General features: G+C 36.4%; 1 protein-coding gene across 2 annotated transcripts in view; it reads right to left on the reverse strand.

The window, feature by feature from the left end:
- Positions 1-15,418, reverse strand: part of tnnt1 (troponin T type 1 (skeletal, slow)) — a 28,395-nt gene extending 12,977 nt beyond the window's left edge. The window contains exons 1-8 of one of the 2 annotated variants that reach the window (XM_017697378.2): positions 15,298-15,418; positions 10,312-10,360; positions 10,145-10,158; positions 8,495-8,539; positions 8,179-8,202; positions 5,085-5,102; positions 4,099-4,120; positions 3,807-3,867 (exon numbers count right to left, since the gene is read on the reverse strand). In XM_017697378.2, coding sequence (XP_017552867.1) covers positions 3,807-3,867; positions 4,099-4,120; positions 5,085-5,102; positions 8,179-8,202; positions 8,495-8,539; positions 10,145-10,158; positions 10,312-10,337 — 210 coding nt within the window. In that variant the 5' untranslated portion in view covers positions 10,338-10,360; positions 15,298-15,418. The remainder of the gene's footprint in view (positions 1-3,806; positions 3,868-4,098; positions 4,121-5,084; positions 5,103-8,178; positions 8,203-8,494; positions 8,540-10,144; positions 10,159-10,311; positions 10,361-15,297) is intronic. The other variant, XM_017697379.2, reaches the window with a different exon arrangement.
- Between the last annotated feature and the right edge of the window lie 1,277 nt (positions 15,419-16,695).

A 16,695-nucleotide genomic window follows, 5' to 3' on the forward strand; every position in this document is an offset into this window, starting at 1 on the left:
TCCAATTTTACAGACAAAAGCATTATACTTAAGAGTAATTTTTCCCATAAAGTCATAAATTACACCATAAAAAATATACTATGTTGAATAATAAATTATCATTTTTGTTACTGTTTTGACCAAGAAACTACTAATAAAAAGCATAGCAACATCCCTAAATATCGGCACTCTTTACGAATGCGAAGATCTATGAATATGCATGTTTATGCTAATTGGCACTATTACCATTAGCAGAGGAATAAATTCCCAAAAAGGCCTTAGTTTCTGAGATTCCCCCACACAAGGTTGAACAAAACACAACCACATTTTAATCTGAAATCTCTAGTTTGTGAAATGGATGTTTATATTAAAATATTTTACTGCAAAATGTGTGTGATTCATTAATATTTGGACACTCCCCAATATCAGAAAATGTGCAAATATAGTCCTGGCTTAATAGGACAGTGTCTGCATTATCCTTTATATTTTTAGAAAATAAAATTCACAATATGGCCAACTTTACACTGACTGTGCACAAACACATAGATAGTATTTAGATCATGGACCATACTCAGCACAATAAAGTTTAAAAACAAACATGTAATCATCACTGCTGTGTTGAGAAAAGTCCACCAAAATAGCAAAAATAATGTTAAATAGCTGAGCACACTAACAAACTAAATGAAAGATATTTAACTGTAAATTTAAATTTTAACTTTATGCTGATGTTGGATGATGCGCGCTTGGAGGAAAGCATCAACCACCAGATCTGTTACATCAGCTAACAGACGCCTGCACTGACTAGTATTGCACTGTGTGATGAGGGGAGAGGGGAAGCGTGCTGATCCTGATGATAGGGCCAACAGTTAGACAGTTGCACAACTTGGGAGCCACCATTTAATTTTTTATTATTTATTTTTGAACACAGAACATATGAATTAATTAAAACCCAATTGTTTTACTTTTTTTTTCAAAATCTTTGAATTACTATTGTTTCATGGATTTGCATTAATCTGTGTTTTGTGTTAAACAATTCAACCAACAGACTCCTATGATATTTCAACCAACAGACTCCTATGATATTTCAACCAACAGACTCCTATGATATTTGATATTCGCTCGTCTATATATCATATAGACGAGCGAATATCAAATATCATAGGAGTACATAGGAATACTTTAGGAAATCTAGCGTATGTTTAAAGGCCTGTATTTAGGAAATGGACAAAGATATTGGTGTTATATTTTCTTTAGGAAATAGAGCATGTATTTGTGCACAGTCAATCTAAAGTTAGCCACATTTTGAATTTTATTTTCTGAAATATAAAAAATAATGTAGACACTCTACCTATAAGCCAGGCCCAAATCTGCACACATTCTGTTTTTTGGGGAGCATCCAAATATAAATTAATTACACAAATTTTGCAGTAAAATATTTTCATACAACCATCCACTTCACAAGCCAGAGATATTCAATTACATAAAACATGGTTGTGCTTTGTTCTACCTTGGGTGGGGGTACCTCAAAAACTAAAGCCTTTTTGCAAACTTGTTCCTGTGTGTGCCAGCATGATGTAAATTATATATGATGTGATAATATTATTAATGTAAATCTCACACAGATCATACAATAATATCACACCACAAAACAATCATTTAGAGACAATAACATCCTCAATACATATTTAAATAATAAGCAATTACAAGCTATTGTAAAAGCTTTTTTCCACAGATGTGTCTGTACTTTCAGTTCAGGAATGACAGGAAAGCTTTTAAGGGTAAAATATTTTTGTGAGAGAAGTTATGGCTGGAAAAAGAAAGTTGGAAACAACACAAAATGACTAAAAGTCATGAAAAACTCTTCCTCTCCTCCACTCTGATCTAATAGTAGGCTCTTATATAAAGTCTAAGCTCAGATAATGAGCACAACATTACATGCTAAAGAATAACAAAAATCCTCTTTACTTCACGTATTAATGCAGCATCAAACTTTCTCCACCCTTCAGGTTCCCTTTCATTAATTCTGTTTGTCCTTTCGGAGCCACTTCAATGAGACAAGATGTCAGGATTAATATAATTCTTACACAGTTTCTTAAGGTTTAACTGTACCATGACTGCTAAGAAACGTGATGGTGAAGATATACAAACTGTTAAAACTAGCATGAAGTAGTAGTAGTTCAAAAAATATGTGTACATAAACTATACAATTTGCAATAATTAAAAAACAGCAATATTTACAAAATACTAAAGAGAATGACAATGTTTAAACTGAGAAGATTTATTGTTTTTTGAATATTATATGCCTATTTTGAGTTTGATAGCAGCAACATGGGCAACAGGGACATGGGCATGTTTACCATTGTACTGCAGCTCCCCTTTTTTCTGCAACACTCTGTAACTGTTTGAAATTCTTTTTGGAAATCATGAATTCCAAATTCTATGGGCTAAAAAGGGGAGGGATTGTTAATCCATCTTGTTATACAGTTCAAAAGCGAGCACCCATGTTTGTATGGAGTGCATTGATGCACATGGCATGGGTGACTGAAGGCACCATTAATGCTGAACATTATATACAGGTTTTGGAGCAACATATGCTGCCATCCAGACAACATCTTCTTCAGAGAAGGCCTTGCCTATTTCAGCAAGACAGTGTCAAACCATATTCTGTACATATTATAATAGCAGGGTTGTATATTAGTTCAGCCGATAAACTGACCTGCCTACAGTCCAGACCTGTCACCAGGTGAAAAAAATACAATAAAGCAGACCCCGAACTATTAAGCTGACATCCTATATCAAGTAAGAATGGGAAAACATTTCTCTTTCAGAACCATAGCAAATAGTCTTCTCAGTTCTCAAATACAGAGTGCTGTTAAAAGAAGAGGTGATGAAGCGTTTTAGATATGTTGCGACATCAAATTCAAAATGGGCATATATTTTTAAGAAAACAATAACATTTCTCAGTTTAAACATCCAACTTGTTGTATTTGTACTATTTTCATTTATATAAAGGGTTTAAATAATTTGCACATAATTCATTTTGTTTTTATTTACTTTTTGCACAGTGTCCCAATTTATTGGGAAACAATGAATTTAACATATTGGAAAAAATAAAACAACATATTAAATATGCCATAGTTTTTGTACGTCACATTCTTTACAATATGTTACACTCCCAAATTTTTTGGAACTGGGTTTTTAATTCATTTTAATTCAGCACAGTGACAGCAACCACATTTTCAACAAAATCATATTATGCCTAGTCATTATTTTTCCTTTTCTCTTAATAGTTTGTAATATTTCTCTCAGTATCTGTAATATTTTCTCTCTGTAGTTTGTAATAACAGTAGTATAATATTTGTAATATTTCCAAAATAAATACTGTATTTAAAATCTTTTTAAGGACATTAAGTACTCGTTAGACCTTGTATGCGGGTAACAATTGGGGTGGTCACTCAGTGAGATGGCAACCTCATCAAACTAGCAGACCGATACACGCTTGCTATCTGGGACTATTTTTTCCGATATACTAAAAGTCTGTTTTCAATTGACAAAATGTCAATTTTGTGCTATAATAACACATTTTGATACAAATATCAATCAACACAATCATAATAAGTTATAATCATCCAATATTAAATATATAATATATATTAAATATAACAAAACTATTAAAGTACACTTTATTGAGCGCTGAGTTAAGCATGAAGTTTACAAAATGCTAGCTGCTATCTTGCTATCTTCCATTACTTGTTAGTCCTGCAGCTCCAGTGCCAAATTAAACAAACAGACACCAAACAGGCCAAACAGAGTCCTATCACACTCACATCAAAATCAACCCTCTCTCCTTCTGGGATCTTTGGAGGCGCAAGTTGAGGAGCCATTGGCCTGGGAATAGAGGAGGTTATGGATGAGATAAAGTGTTTTGAGCGGGGAGAGAGAGAGAGAGAGAGAGATAGAGGAGAGAGAGAGAGAGAGAGAGAGAGAGAGAGAGAGAGAACAGTAAGCGAAAAATCCAGTGACCTTTGTGAACATTACATCAGAGTAACACTCAAAGATAAGGGATTTGATTTGATCACATGCTGAAAGTAAAACTGGAAGAGATATTTCTGAACGTACTTGGGTCGTGGCCGTTCCTCCTCTGAGATAAACAGATGGTGGGGCAATAAAGGCAGAAAAAGGCAGAAAAAGAAAATGACATTAACAGAAGATAAATCAATCACTGTAACCTTCAGGTCAACCAACTCTGCAGTGGTGTAGGCAAGGATGTTAGTCAAGGGGTTCTCAGTCAACGAAGCCTGCCAATCTGCTAGTTAGTTAATGTAAAGTTCATGACACACATGGTTCATTTACTTGTATGTACACATGTAGGAATTCCCAAAACTTAAAATTAATAAAAAAAAATAAAAAAAAACAAATAGAGAAAATAGGACCACTAACAAACAGGCAAGCCCTGGTAGACCACCAACACTGTCACCATCAGATAAACAGCACTTAAAGCTTTCGTCTTTGACAGAGAGGAGAAAATCAAGCTGCTTCAGATCTGAAAACAATTCAGGTGCTTCTGTCCATCCTTCCACTGTGAGAAGATGGTGACAGCTCTATGGGTCTGAAAGGATGTGTAGCTGTCAAGAAGCTCTTACTGAGAAAAGGAGATGGACATATCAAGCAAAGAAGCTGAACAATGGACTTCGGCAGAAAATGGCAAATCACTTCTAAAATTACTTTGGAGGTGTGGAAAAATATCCCCACAGATTTATTTGAAAAACTGAAAGCTGAGAAATGAAAAATTTGAACTTCAAGGCTGTTTTGGCTGAAAATTAATTCAATAAAACGGTGGTCTCTCAAATTTGAGCAACATTGTATGTTTGGGCTGATCATTTTCAATGAACTTGTCTCTTCAACATACACATTATAACAAACAAAACAATAAGCCAGTGTGATTAGTGCTCAGGCATGCTTACAAACACACTACAGTAAAAAGTCTTTTTATGTGATTTGTGGTTGAACACTATGATGGATGAAGGGTAAAGTAGACTCATGGCCTAAGATCAGAGGTCCATGGCTGTGTCAGTGGTATGTAAGAGAACTTGTAACATTCTCACCTTCTTCCTGGGTCTCCTCTGGAGACAGTAGCAGAGAAGCAATGACAAAATTAGAGAAAAAGAGAAAAGATGGAAAGGAGAGAGAGATGGAACCAAAGAGGTGAAGAGAGAGAAAGAATCTGGACAAAAGCTCCAAACAAAACAGATAAAAATTGACATGGATGTGGTATTCAAAGGCTTTCACTGCTGCAGGTCAGAAAACTACTTCCCATCACACAGCTGGGACAGCCTGTAAGAGAAGTATGGTGGTGGAAACCGGTCATAGACACTGATCTGAGACCAGCTTGCTGCTGACAAGACTAGGACTTCATCTAAACTAGGATTTGGAGGACAACTGGAAGTCTGCTAAAGGATGAGTGAATGGCTGCTTTTCCCATTTGTAGATGGGAGATGTAGTTTTTGAGACATTTACAATCACATATCACATCAAAACGGAATGGAGAGCAGTCCTAGGCCACATGCAAAAGTTTGGCACCGCTAATCAAATTAATAAATGTCTTTTTTTTATATATATATATATTCCGTAAGGTTACTGCAGAATTACTGTTTATTTGTTGAGTTTAACATATTGGTGTAATGAGCCCAGGAGGTTCGCCCTGAATGAGGATCAAACTCACTAGTCCTATGTTAAAAGTTGGGAACACTACAGGAGGAACCTCCTGGTGGACACTAAAGGACAGCCTCAAGTGTTGAGCAAGTAGAAGTGGGGACAATAGTGCAATTCAGAAAAGAAAATGGGCTAAGAGCTGGGAAAACAAACTAATCAAAGAATAATTTAAAAAGGGAACTCAATACTGAGCACAGAGCAACATGTGAGCACTCCTTAAGTATGGTGCCTATGGCTGCTACAGTTCATCCCTAATTACTCAGTCACAGCTACATGTGACAAGTGCAAAAACTACTGCATATTTAATGTTTCATTTTTTCATTTTTTAAAATAAATTCAACAAAAAACAGCAATTGCATTCTAGAAGTAGTTGTTCCCTCTATAGGATGTGCTAACTTGTGTTCAATTATAAAATCAATGATGTAATTTGATTTGGGTGCTCACACTTGCAAACGACTGTATATGTGCTGGAAATGTAATCAAAAGTTTGAGTAAACCTGTCTGAAACCAGTTTTTATCATCAGATATGCTTTAAACTATAGTCTTTAATATGCTGCTTTTTTATGTTATATTACAGAATTTTAATTTGTAAATGAAAACGGTAGTAAATTTCTTGCAAATGTCATTGAAACATTCATTGGCCACCCAAAAGTAAAGGTATTTACTTTTAATTTTGTTTTCCAGTTAAAAGTCAGCAAGGGCATGTTAGGTGATTTCCTGCAACTAACCTATATAAGTGGGCGTCTACTGTTATGAAGGCCTAATGCGTTAAACCTTTTGCACCAGTTTCAGGCGCAAACTGAACACATTCTGCCCGCATGTTCTGCACGCAACTGGTTTTTATGAACTCTATGTACAGTCTTTTGAAACGGAGTGAACACCCCCAGTCAAATGACGTTTGTTGCTTTGTTGCAAACTGTTATGAAGGCCTAATGCGTTAAACCTTTTGCACCAGTTTCAGGTGCAAACCGAACACATTCTGCCTGCATGTTCTGCACGCAACTGATTTTCATGAACTCTATGTACAGTCTTTTGCAATGGAGTGAACACCCCCAGTCAAATGACATTTGTTGCTTTGTTGAGAATAACTTAACACGTCTGCAGCTCAGAACACACTTTATGTATATAGTGCTCAGTAAATAGCTCAGTATATATTTGTATATCTTTTGCACAGGCCACATTTAATGTCTTATTTTTTTTCCAACTTTTAAAATTCACCACAAAAACTAATCGTGTATTAAAAGGTGCCTAAATGTTTCCTCTGTGGAGGAACAGTCTTATTTTTTGCTTAAAAAATTAACAAAACATGTAACATTTTGTGGTCACATCAAGGCATATTTAGCAATATAAGAGTTTAAAAATATTTGAACATTTCTTTGATTTTACCCTTTGTTTTGCTTAGTGTTCTGCATTGTGTGCTCCTGCACTTTAAAATGCATGTTTACAATGAACAACAATCTTGATTATATGAAAAAAATAGCTTCTGGCAAAAATACACAAACTTTTGACCAGCAATATATATTGCAGTGCAAGGGATGAGGGGGGCTTATTAAAGGTATTAATTTCATTCCAAATATGCAAATACATGACAACAGTTGAATGAAACGACTTATTAGGGATGCACAGAAATTTCAACCCTTAAAAATGTTTTCAAAATTTGGCGCTTCTACGAAGGACATTAGACATGAGATTTATAATATCTGTTCATGTCAAGTATCTATAAGAGTTTCAGCTCTCAAGAATTTCATTACAGCTTTGATACCATTTGAACACAACATCCCACTCGACACACAGAACACAGGAAAACTACAGATCCATAAAGGATCACGCTAACAAAATCTGTAGCTTTAGCTTTTGAAGTGACAAAAAGCTCACAAACAACAGTGCAAAAAAGTAGAGAATAGCTAAAAAATAATGGAATGTTTTGGTTTGGATGACTAACTGCTGTCTGTTTCCAAGGATGTTGGATTTTGTGGTACATACTGTAGCCAGTATACTGTAATATTTTTATAAAATTTCTTTTATATACTCTGTAATTTTGTTGCCAGTTTATTTTAATTTTTTGGTTCTGAATTTGGGATTTTCACTTCAGTGCATCACTAAACTGTCAGAACAGAATTAGTTAACACTTTATTTGGATAGTCCACTGTAGATGCTTTATAAATACTACATTTACTTTTAAATTACATTCAACTAAATATCTACTAAACTGACCATAATTTTCTTTAACTCTAATCGTGGCTCTAACCCTAACTTCAACCCGAACACTAAACCCAACCCTCACCCTGGTCTAAATCCTAACCCCACCACTGTTTAGAACCAATTGAGCTTCAACATACAGTTTGTTAACAATTTGACCATCTGTAGGTAATCTACTGGGACAATAGTGAACTATTCAAATAAAGTGAGACCTAGAATTCAGTGTGCTAGTTCTAGCATTTCACCTAAGAAAAGAAAAAAAAAACACCTTAAAAAAATAAAAAGTACCTTGGTACTCTGTGTACTCTTGCTCTATGATGTAGGCCAGAAGGAACCATTGAATGGGATTGAAAAGTAAAGTATGTTTACATGATGGAAAATGATCCAGACATTTTAAAAAGAGTATCTATTTATACGCTGACATGAAAGTAAACAGGATACATCACAAGTAAGTCCAGGAAGGACACACCAGTCATTCTCAGCCCAGAAGGAACACTTCTGATAAGAAGAACATTCTACTGTGTCTAAGAAACCTACAAATGTTGGCTAGTTCTGCTTTTGAAGAATGACTGGAGTGTGAACACTGAATGCTGAACTTTCTCACCTTCATCCTCCTGCCCTGTAGCCTCCTCTTGTTCCTCTTCTCCCTCTAACAGAGATGATAGCAGACAGAAAAATGTTTACAGTCCAAATAAAAAATATTACACAGTTTGGTAATATCTACCTCAAATGTGGTTGATCAGTCAAGACATGTTCAGTGTCTGAATTTAGCTTCATTAGTTTTGCACTGGAGGTATGAGACCAATGTAGCTAACAAGCAATGGAAGTTTATCTACACTAGTTAGCATACTAACTGCATAGATGCTAGGTGCTAACTGCATGCCTTGATTATTACACATTTACCTCAAATTGCCAAGCAGTTCAGTAATGTATATTAGAATTATGTATTTTCTGACTATATGATCTACAAACATGGACAGACGCATGTTGTCATCATCTTAATGCCTGACTTTTGTCCATAGTTTTGGCCATTTTTATAGATAACAGTTTGCCATACAGGCTCAGAAACCACATAAGCGTTGAATCACCCATGATGCCACAGCCATCCGTCAATGGAAGTCTAAGAGAAAATAACAGTCCTCACTCTCTTTGTGTGGGTGAGTCCCCTATCACTCAGCATTATTGATAGGAATCAATGGAGTTAATTTCAAGAGTCCAAACAAAAACATTCTTTCCGAAAATCAAGATAAAGAGCAGGATATCTGGCAAAAATAAAGCATACAATATTAATTATGTGTGATCTTAGCAAGTAAATCCTGAGAGCTAATGCTAGCTAAATTAATTTAGCTGACTATCAGTGGCTGGCTAAATTGTTCATTGTTGGCTAAATTGTTTATTATTCTAATGTTTATTTCTATGCCAATATTTTGTGTGCACGAGCAGAGCTGTTATAAAGGAGGAGACCGGACATTAGTTGGAAACAATGAATGAGTTTGCTGTTGAGCCAATCGGTTTGGTGGTTAAGCCGCTAGCAGGAAACCCTCCTCCTCATGGGGGCATGTGCAGCATCCAAAACAAGCTCATGCACTGGTTTACATAATTTAGTTATTTGAACCAAACAACACAAACTATTTAGGCTGTTTTGTCATATTTTACCAGTCATTTCAAATAGATAAGATAAGGTCTTGCATGAGTAGGAATAGCTGCCTGAGGCTGTTACAAAGATGGCCACAGAGAGGACAGACATTCAAATAGGCACTTTGGTTTGGGCAAACCTGAATGCTTCTGTGTGGAATTAAGTCCAAAGCGTTGGAGTTCATTCTCAGTTACTGAATGCCTGGAATCAAGAAACTGAATATGTCTGTGATTGACTCCCAGCCTTACTTGCATCACGCTGGCCAATGTGGCTGGCATCTGCTAGCTGACATAACAGAATTAGTAGTTATCATGCTGAGCTCCACTGACGTTGAGTTAGCGCCAGTGCTAGTCTTCTCCCTTCCAGCTTGGTAGCAGTGTATGATATTTATTAATGAATCTCGATCAAGGAAAACAATACAGGTTTCCTCTGTGAGTCCCCATGAAAACTTTGCCATCTCCTTTGAGAACTCGTTGGTCATTCCATCCCAAAACCAACTCTTGTTCTCAGCTCAATCATGCAACTTTTTCCTCTATAACATCCAGGAGTGCTTTAGAAACATCACTCAGCTGTTTGTCATCTGTAGACTGTAGCACTCTCCTGATGTCTGGTACTCACCCTCTGCCTGCTCCCTGATTGAGGAAAAGAGTAGAAAAGAGAGAAAAAAGGTAAAGGAACTGAAGACTGTCCAAATGTTAAAAAAAACCTTATTAGTTTACAGACAATTTAACAGCAAGGTAAAAAAAAGTCTGATTACAATCAAAACGAAACCAAACACTACTCACTCATACTCTTCCTCTACATCAGACATGATTAAATCAGACCCTGAAGTGACTACGAGAAAGAGAGGAACACATAGAATCATTGACATCAATCAACCTTAATTTAACTCAATTTACAATACAGAATACATCCAAGCCAATACAGAAATTGGACTGTAAAACACATTACATTCTAAGTAATAAAAATAGTAATAATAATAGTAAATTTAATAGGTAAAAATGTAACAAATATTAAAATTTGCAACAATAAAATGCTAATGAAATAAATAAATGAACAGAACATGTTAAACAATAACTCAGCACTAGTTAAGAAGTAAAAGTTGGGAAATAAAATAAACAACAAGAAAAAAAAAAGTGACACAATGACCAAAAAGTTCAAATTAAACTAAAATCTATTCATTATTGTATGGATCAAAATTGTGATTTGAATCAGAGAATGTGGTCTTGAACTGCTTGACCCACAAAGTTAAAGGATGTACAAAATAAACATCCACAGATCTCATCAGTGCATTCACTTGTTCACTTTCACTCAGAAAAGTCACAACCACCAGTTTGTTTGCATTCAGTTGGCATTCAGTAACAGCTAAATGCATCACATGAACAAGGTTTATATGGACCAATCACATCGCTTGCTGCAAAACAATTATTTACTAATGCTAGCTTATTGACTGAACATTCCTGTTCACTAGACGCAGACTTACTGTCACAATCACTTACAAACATTATGATGTAGAAATTAAAGTGGGATTTATAGATTTAGAGTAATTTGAAGGGAGAAGACCCCTCGCCCCCCCAAAATGGGGGCCAAATATAACCGTAAAACATTTACTGAATGGTGTAATTAATTCTGAAATTTGAAATCTGGAGCTTCACATTTTAGGGAATTACTTCACTTTTTTGGAGGTCAGTAGATCTAATTTCACTGGAAAATATTGATCTATACATTTATATTAAGTTGGAGGGGGTGTGGAGAGGGATGTTTGGTTTTGAGGCTGTAAAAGTATTTAATTTTCTTCTGAAGTGAAAATGTAATGTTAGACCTTTGGGGTTAGAAATGAGGCCATGCTTTAAAAGCAATTCCAGCAATAATTTTCCAAAAAGTAACTCAGGGTTGGAGATTTAAACAAAGTCATATTTGGCTTGAAATGGTTCATTGTCGAGATATCTACCAACCCTATTTTCATTACAGTGGTGCTGATAGGAACCAGGGGTTGTTATGTCGACAGCAAAAATATAGCTATTTTATTTATTATCCAAAATGACCAGTGAACCTACACGTCTTCCATGTTTTTATATTGAATGCTGATGGAAGTAAAATAGTGTTAAATCCGAAAAAAGGTTTCTTTGGGGACTATTCTGTCTCATGACCAAATACATGTACCTATTCACCATGAACTGATTAAATAAACATTTTAGGCAAAAACATTTTTCAAAACTATCATAAAACAATATCTCAGGTGTATTTGTATCCATTTCATTGGTGTGAGGGAGTTTTTAGACCCTGCTAAAAAGCCAGCACCAACCAGCATTGTTGGCAATGAGCAAAACCAGCTTATACTGTACATCGCTGCTGTCTGAACAAAACCTGGTATCTCCATTTTTGTCATTTTAGTTTTTTACATAATTTGAAAATGCCTGTTGCCCTTTATGTTGTGTGTGTACATTGCATGATGAATAGACCAAAATAAACAGCTCAAAATTACTTGGAAAAATGTCTGGTTCCATTGACTTATGTAAAACAAGCAAAAGTTTTTCCTTCTCCTGTAAAGTTACCATTTTGGAGATACAAGGTTTTTCTGACAGCAGCGATGTTGTGTTTTGGATGTTGGTATTATGGTCAGCAGCAGTGGAAGCTGATAAGCTGATCATCACCAAAACCAGCATATCGCTGCTGTCGGAACAAAAGCTTCAATCTCCATCTTTGTCATTTTCAGTTTTTGACATTATAATCCTATATATTTTGTGTAAATTCCATGATGATTGGACCAAAAGAAATGACTTAAAATTACTTGGAAAAAAGTCTGGTTCCATTGACTTACATTAAAAGTAGAATATGTTTTTTCCTTCTCCCGTAAAGTTACAATTTTGGAGATACAAGTTTTTGATCCAACAACAGCGATATGTTGGCTGGTCAACCAGCATGATCAGGCTGGGGTGACCAACTAAACTAGCACCAGGCAAGCATAAACCACCATAGACCAGCTTTGCTTTTTTTTTTCCCCCCAGCAGCTAAGGCATTAAACTCTTGAGATGCTTGGTTCCCAGCTCTGCCACTGTGAAGAATTTGAACTTGGTAAGGTACTAGAATTTCACATCTGAAAGACTTTGTTTACATCTTAACCAAAGAATTATGCAGATATTTTGGAAAATCAGTGGAATTGGTACAAAATATCGCCAGCTTGGGCTGCTGATTTCACATGGCTCGTGAACAAGGGTTACTTGGAACCTTGTCTCTTTGTCAGCATTTTGAATGGAATGGAGAAATATCCTTTTGAACACACCACAATGCTTATGTTTTAGGCTGTTTAAGAAATTTCCTTCATTAATGTATTTACACATTTTAAAAGATGTTATTAGAGTATCAGTGTGCAGAGTTGAAGCCTTGATTGGCAGTAAAAAAACCTGTGGATGGCGTTGGCATCCCTATGAATGCATGATGGCAGGAAAGAAGTGGAGAAATGTCAGGACAGTTGGTAGCCATGGCCAGACATAGCCAACTGGAGGTCAGGCATGATATGCAGCAGCACCAGCTGTAAAGAGCCGTGTTGTGCCAAAGTGCTGATATCATTGTGGCTGCTTCAGGGCAAGAGCGATGGGGTGTTAACAGGTGGGAATGTGAAGACAGTGGGAGCAGAATGAGATACAATGACTGTCACTTTCTCTTCTTTCATTTGTTTCTTTGGCCTTTTACTTTATTTTTGCACCAGGGACATCATCTCGCTTCCCTAGAACCGAGTCGCTATCATGGCCTTTATGGCTTGTCCGGACGCCTACAGGCCTATATGCAGAGTTTAATGGTTTCCTGTTTTGAGTATATAAGAGAGGAAACATTTGAGCCTCATTCTCTGGATTTTCTCTCCTGAAGAACCACATGAATATCACATCAGAGTTATTTCTGTGGCCTGAGTGCCATCTGCTTCAGCGTTGAGATCTGAAACAATTTATAGCACTTGTGTCTTTGCCATATGGAGGTGAGAAAGAACGTATCTTTCAGCACCTTTAGTCCAATGCCGCCCGTCCCCCTCCAGTTTTCCATTGGCTTCCAACAACAGTTTAGCTATCAATTATTTCCAATAATGATTTTGGCTGGATAGTTTCACAAAGACTCTGGCTCATCCCAAAGAAACTTCTGGATTGACAGTTTTGAGGTCATTTTATTCATTTTCAGAAGTGAAAGTGGTCAGAAATATGGTGGAGAGACAGCCTTTTGCTTTCGTTCTCAGTTAAAAACACCTCACAACTCATGAGCTCACTTTAGCTTTCACTTTAGCTTTCACTTTTTTGTGAGCTCAACCATTTTTGTACTTAATCTTTACCATATAAATCCCTGTTTTCATTAATTTCATTGCTCTATTAGCTTCTTTTCAAAAACAGTTCTGATGTAAGCAACTGAAACTGTTTCAGCTGTACATTGTGCTTTTCATCAGAATTCCCCCCTGACGTGCATCAGAATGGCTCCAGAGAATGATTTCAGAGACCTGGAAGGAGGCGCTTGTAGGCCACAATGGCCAATTTAACAAAGGCTAATATACAACATGTGTGCCGCCCATAAATGGCAGAGTCCACTGTTCATTGTAATGCACTGTAAATACACACAAGCGTGAAGGGATGGGCAACGATTGGCCAGGGGGAAGCATTGGGATGGTCATTAGGGGATGATACTGTGGGGTAAGCGACAGAAAATGAGGGTGTAAAGTTACTGTGGGGTACCTGGGGGGCGCATTAGTTGTGGGATTTGTACAGGGGTTAATTTTAGTCAAGGGCACACAGCGCATTATTATGACTGTGAGAGTAGATTTTATTAATAGTTCAGTTAGGAGGCACAACAGCAACAGAATACAAAACCATTGTGTCTGGCATCAGCTCAGTCGCATGAGTCCTCACTGGCTTCTGAGCTTTGTTAACCTTTGTCTATTTCTCTTCAGTGTTTTGAAATTTACTAAAATTTTGTCCTCTGCATTTTACAAAATTTTACTAATTTATTGTCTTTTTTTGTTGTTTTGTATTTCACTCATTTTTATTGCATTTCTAATCTGTACTTTGTATTTTATTGTCTTTATCTCTCTTTTGCATTTGACATTTTACTTTTTTATATACATATATACAGATATAATACATCTGTATTTTCTATTTTATGAAATTTTCTTTTCACTTCTGACTTTTACTACATTTTTTCTTCTGTATTTTGAAATTTGCTAAATTTTACTGTCTTCCTATTCCATTTTATTGTATTTCACAAAATTTTTATTGCCTTTCTATTCTGTATTTTTACTCAATTGTATTTTTTTTAATCTCGTACATTACATTTTACTAAATTCTGTCTTCTTTTCATCTGTAGTTTCCTTTTTTAATGAAATGCATTCTTTTTCTCTCCTGTAATTTGTATTTTATCACTTTTTTTGGTCTTATTTCAGCCTTTTTTTTACACTTTACTTTTCTTTTTACTGTCCTTCCCCTCTTACATTCCTTGTTTACTTTGCAAATTGTTTATAATTTCTAATCTGTCTAAAGAACTCAATGATAAACTATTTTTTTTTACGGTGCTGCATAAATATTTAAAATGTATTACAGCATTTAATCAGCAGGCACAGGGAAATAAAGGTGGTCATGCATACATGCTGGAGTAGTCATAAATGATAACCTACAGACAGTCATGCAGGGATGTCAGAGTAGAGTCTTAATAATGTCAGTGAGTTCACCGTTACATCCCACAATAGTGTTTAATCAGTGAGTATTTGAGTGAGTAAAAGATCAGAGGTTTTTTTTTACCTTAGTCAAAAGAAGAGGTTTGGTCGAGAGCGATAAACACACACACACACAAACACACACAGCCACACACACTCACTGGAGTAGGGGTCCCAGAGACTGTGGTGGGGAACAATAGGGAGCTTTTTATACAGAGTGGCTGGTGGCAGCTACGGCACACGGCCACGGGCGGATTAGCAGTGAACGCCGGGACAGAAAGACGACCACCACTGGGGATTAAGAGAGACAGAAGCGCTGACCTCACCCAACAAACGGAGGGATAAAAAAAAGAGAGGGAAACAACAAAGGGAAGCGAGGAGGACAAAAATAGAGCAGGGATTTAACAGCAAACCCTTCTCAGAATCCATAGTTTCAGTTTTCACTATAAAGTCAAATAAAACCAACTGTTCTACTGAGGAAAACTTTCTAGAACAGTGTCTATGGGTGAGAACATTTTGGAACAGTAAATTGGACTAGAACATTCTAGAACACTGAATGGGTGTAAATAATTTTAGAACAATGCTTCCCAACCCTGGTCCTGTAAAACCCCCTGCTCTGCACTGTCTCCGCTTGCAACACAGCTAACGCAACTAAGCAGTTAATGAATAAGCCCTTCTTGACATACAGTGGGTGATTTAGAGCATGGAAACACTCAACTGTGCAGGGCAGATGGTACTCCAGAACCAGGAGTGGTGAACAAGTAAATGTGTGTTAGACATTGCACAACGGTGCATTGTGTTTCAGGCCGACTCACAGCCAATGAATGAGAACAGAGCAAAGAACATTTAAGAACATCAGGCCTCTTTTAACAATATCTTCAATATCTTAAGTTTATTATTAAATTTGTTCTTGAGAAAGGTCCTAAGAAAAAGATTGTTAGAATGACGTGTTCTTAAACCCCAGAACTGTTCACACCTTTGTGCCCCTGTGTGTGCACAGATTCTGATCTTAGCTAAGAGCAAATCCCAATTAAAAAAAAAAACAAACAAACAAAAAAAAAAAAACACTGGTGAATTAGGCCTGGTAGTATGAACACTTAAGACAAGTCGAAAGGGGAAGAATATTCTAGAACAGTGTGAACAAAAGAGAACATTCTAAAACAGGTTTGGGTTTGTTCGTATTTGTTGGAGAATGTTTGGGTTTTTTGGAGAATGTGTGGATTTGTATGTACAACTCTATTTCCAAAAAAGTTGGGATTCTGTGCAAAATGTAAATAAAAAAATATGGGTGACCTGCACATCTGTGAAGGTACAATTAAAGCTAAATGATATGGCAACATATGCTGCCATCCAGACAACGTCTTTTTCAGGGAAGGCCTTGATTATTTCAGTAAGACTGTGTCAAACCACATTCTGCACATATTACGGCAGCATTGCTCTGTATTATAAGAGTCCAGGTGATAAACTGGCCTGCCTGCAGTCC

This window comes from Pygocentrus nattereri, chromosome 14, assembly GCF_015220715.1.
Source record: "Pygocentrus nattereri isolate fPygNat1 chromosome 14, fPygNat1.pri, whole genome shotgun sequence".
NCBI classification, from domain to species: Eukaryota; Metazoa; Chordata; class Actinopteri; order Characiformes; family Serrasalmidae; genus Pygocentrus; species Pygocentrus nattereri.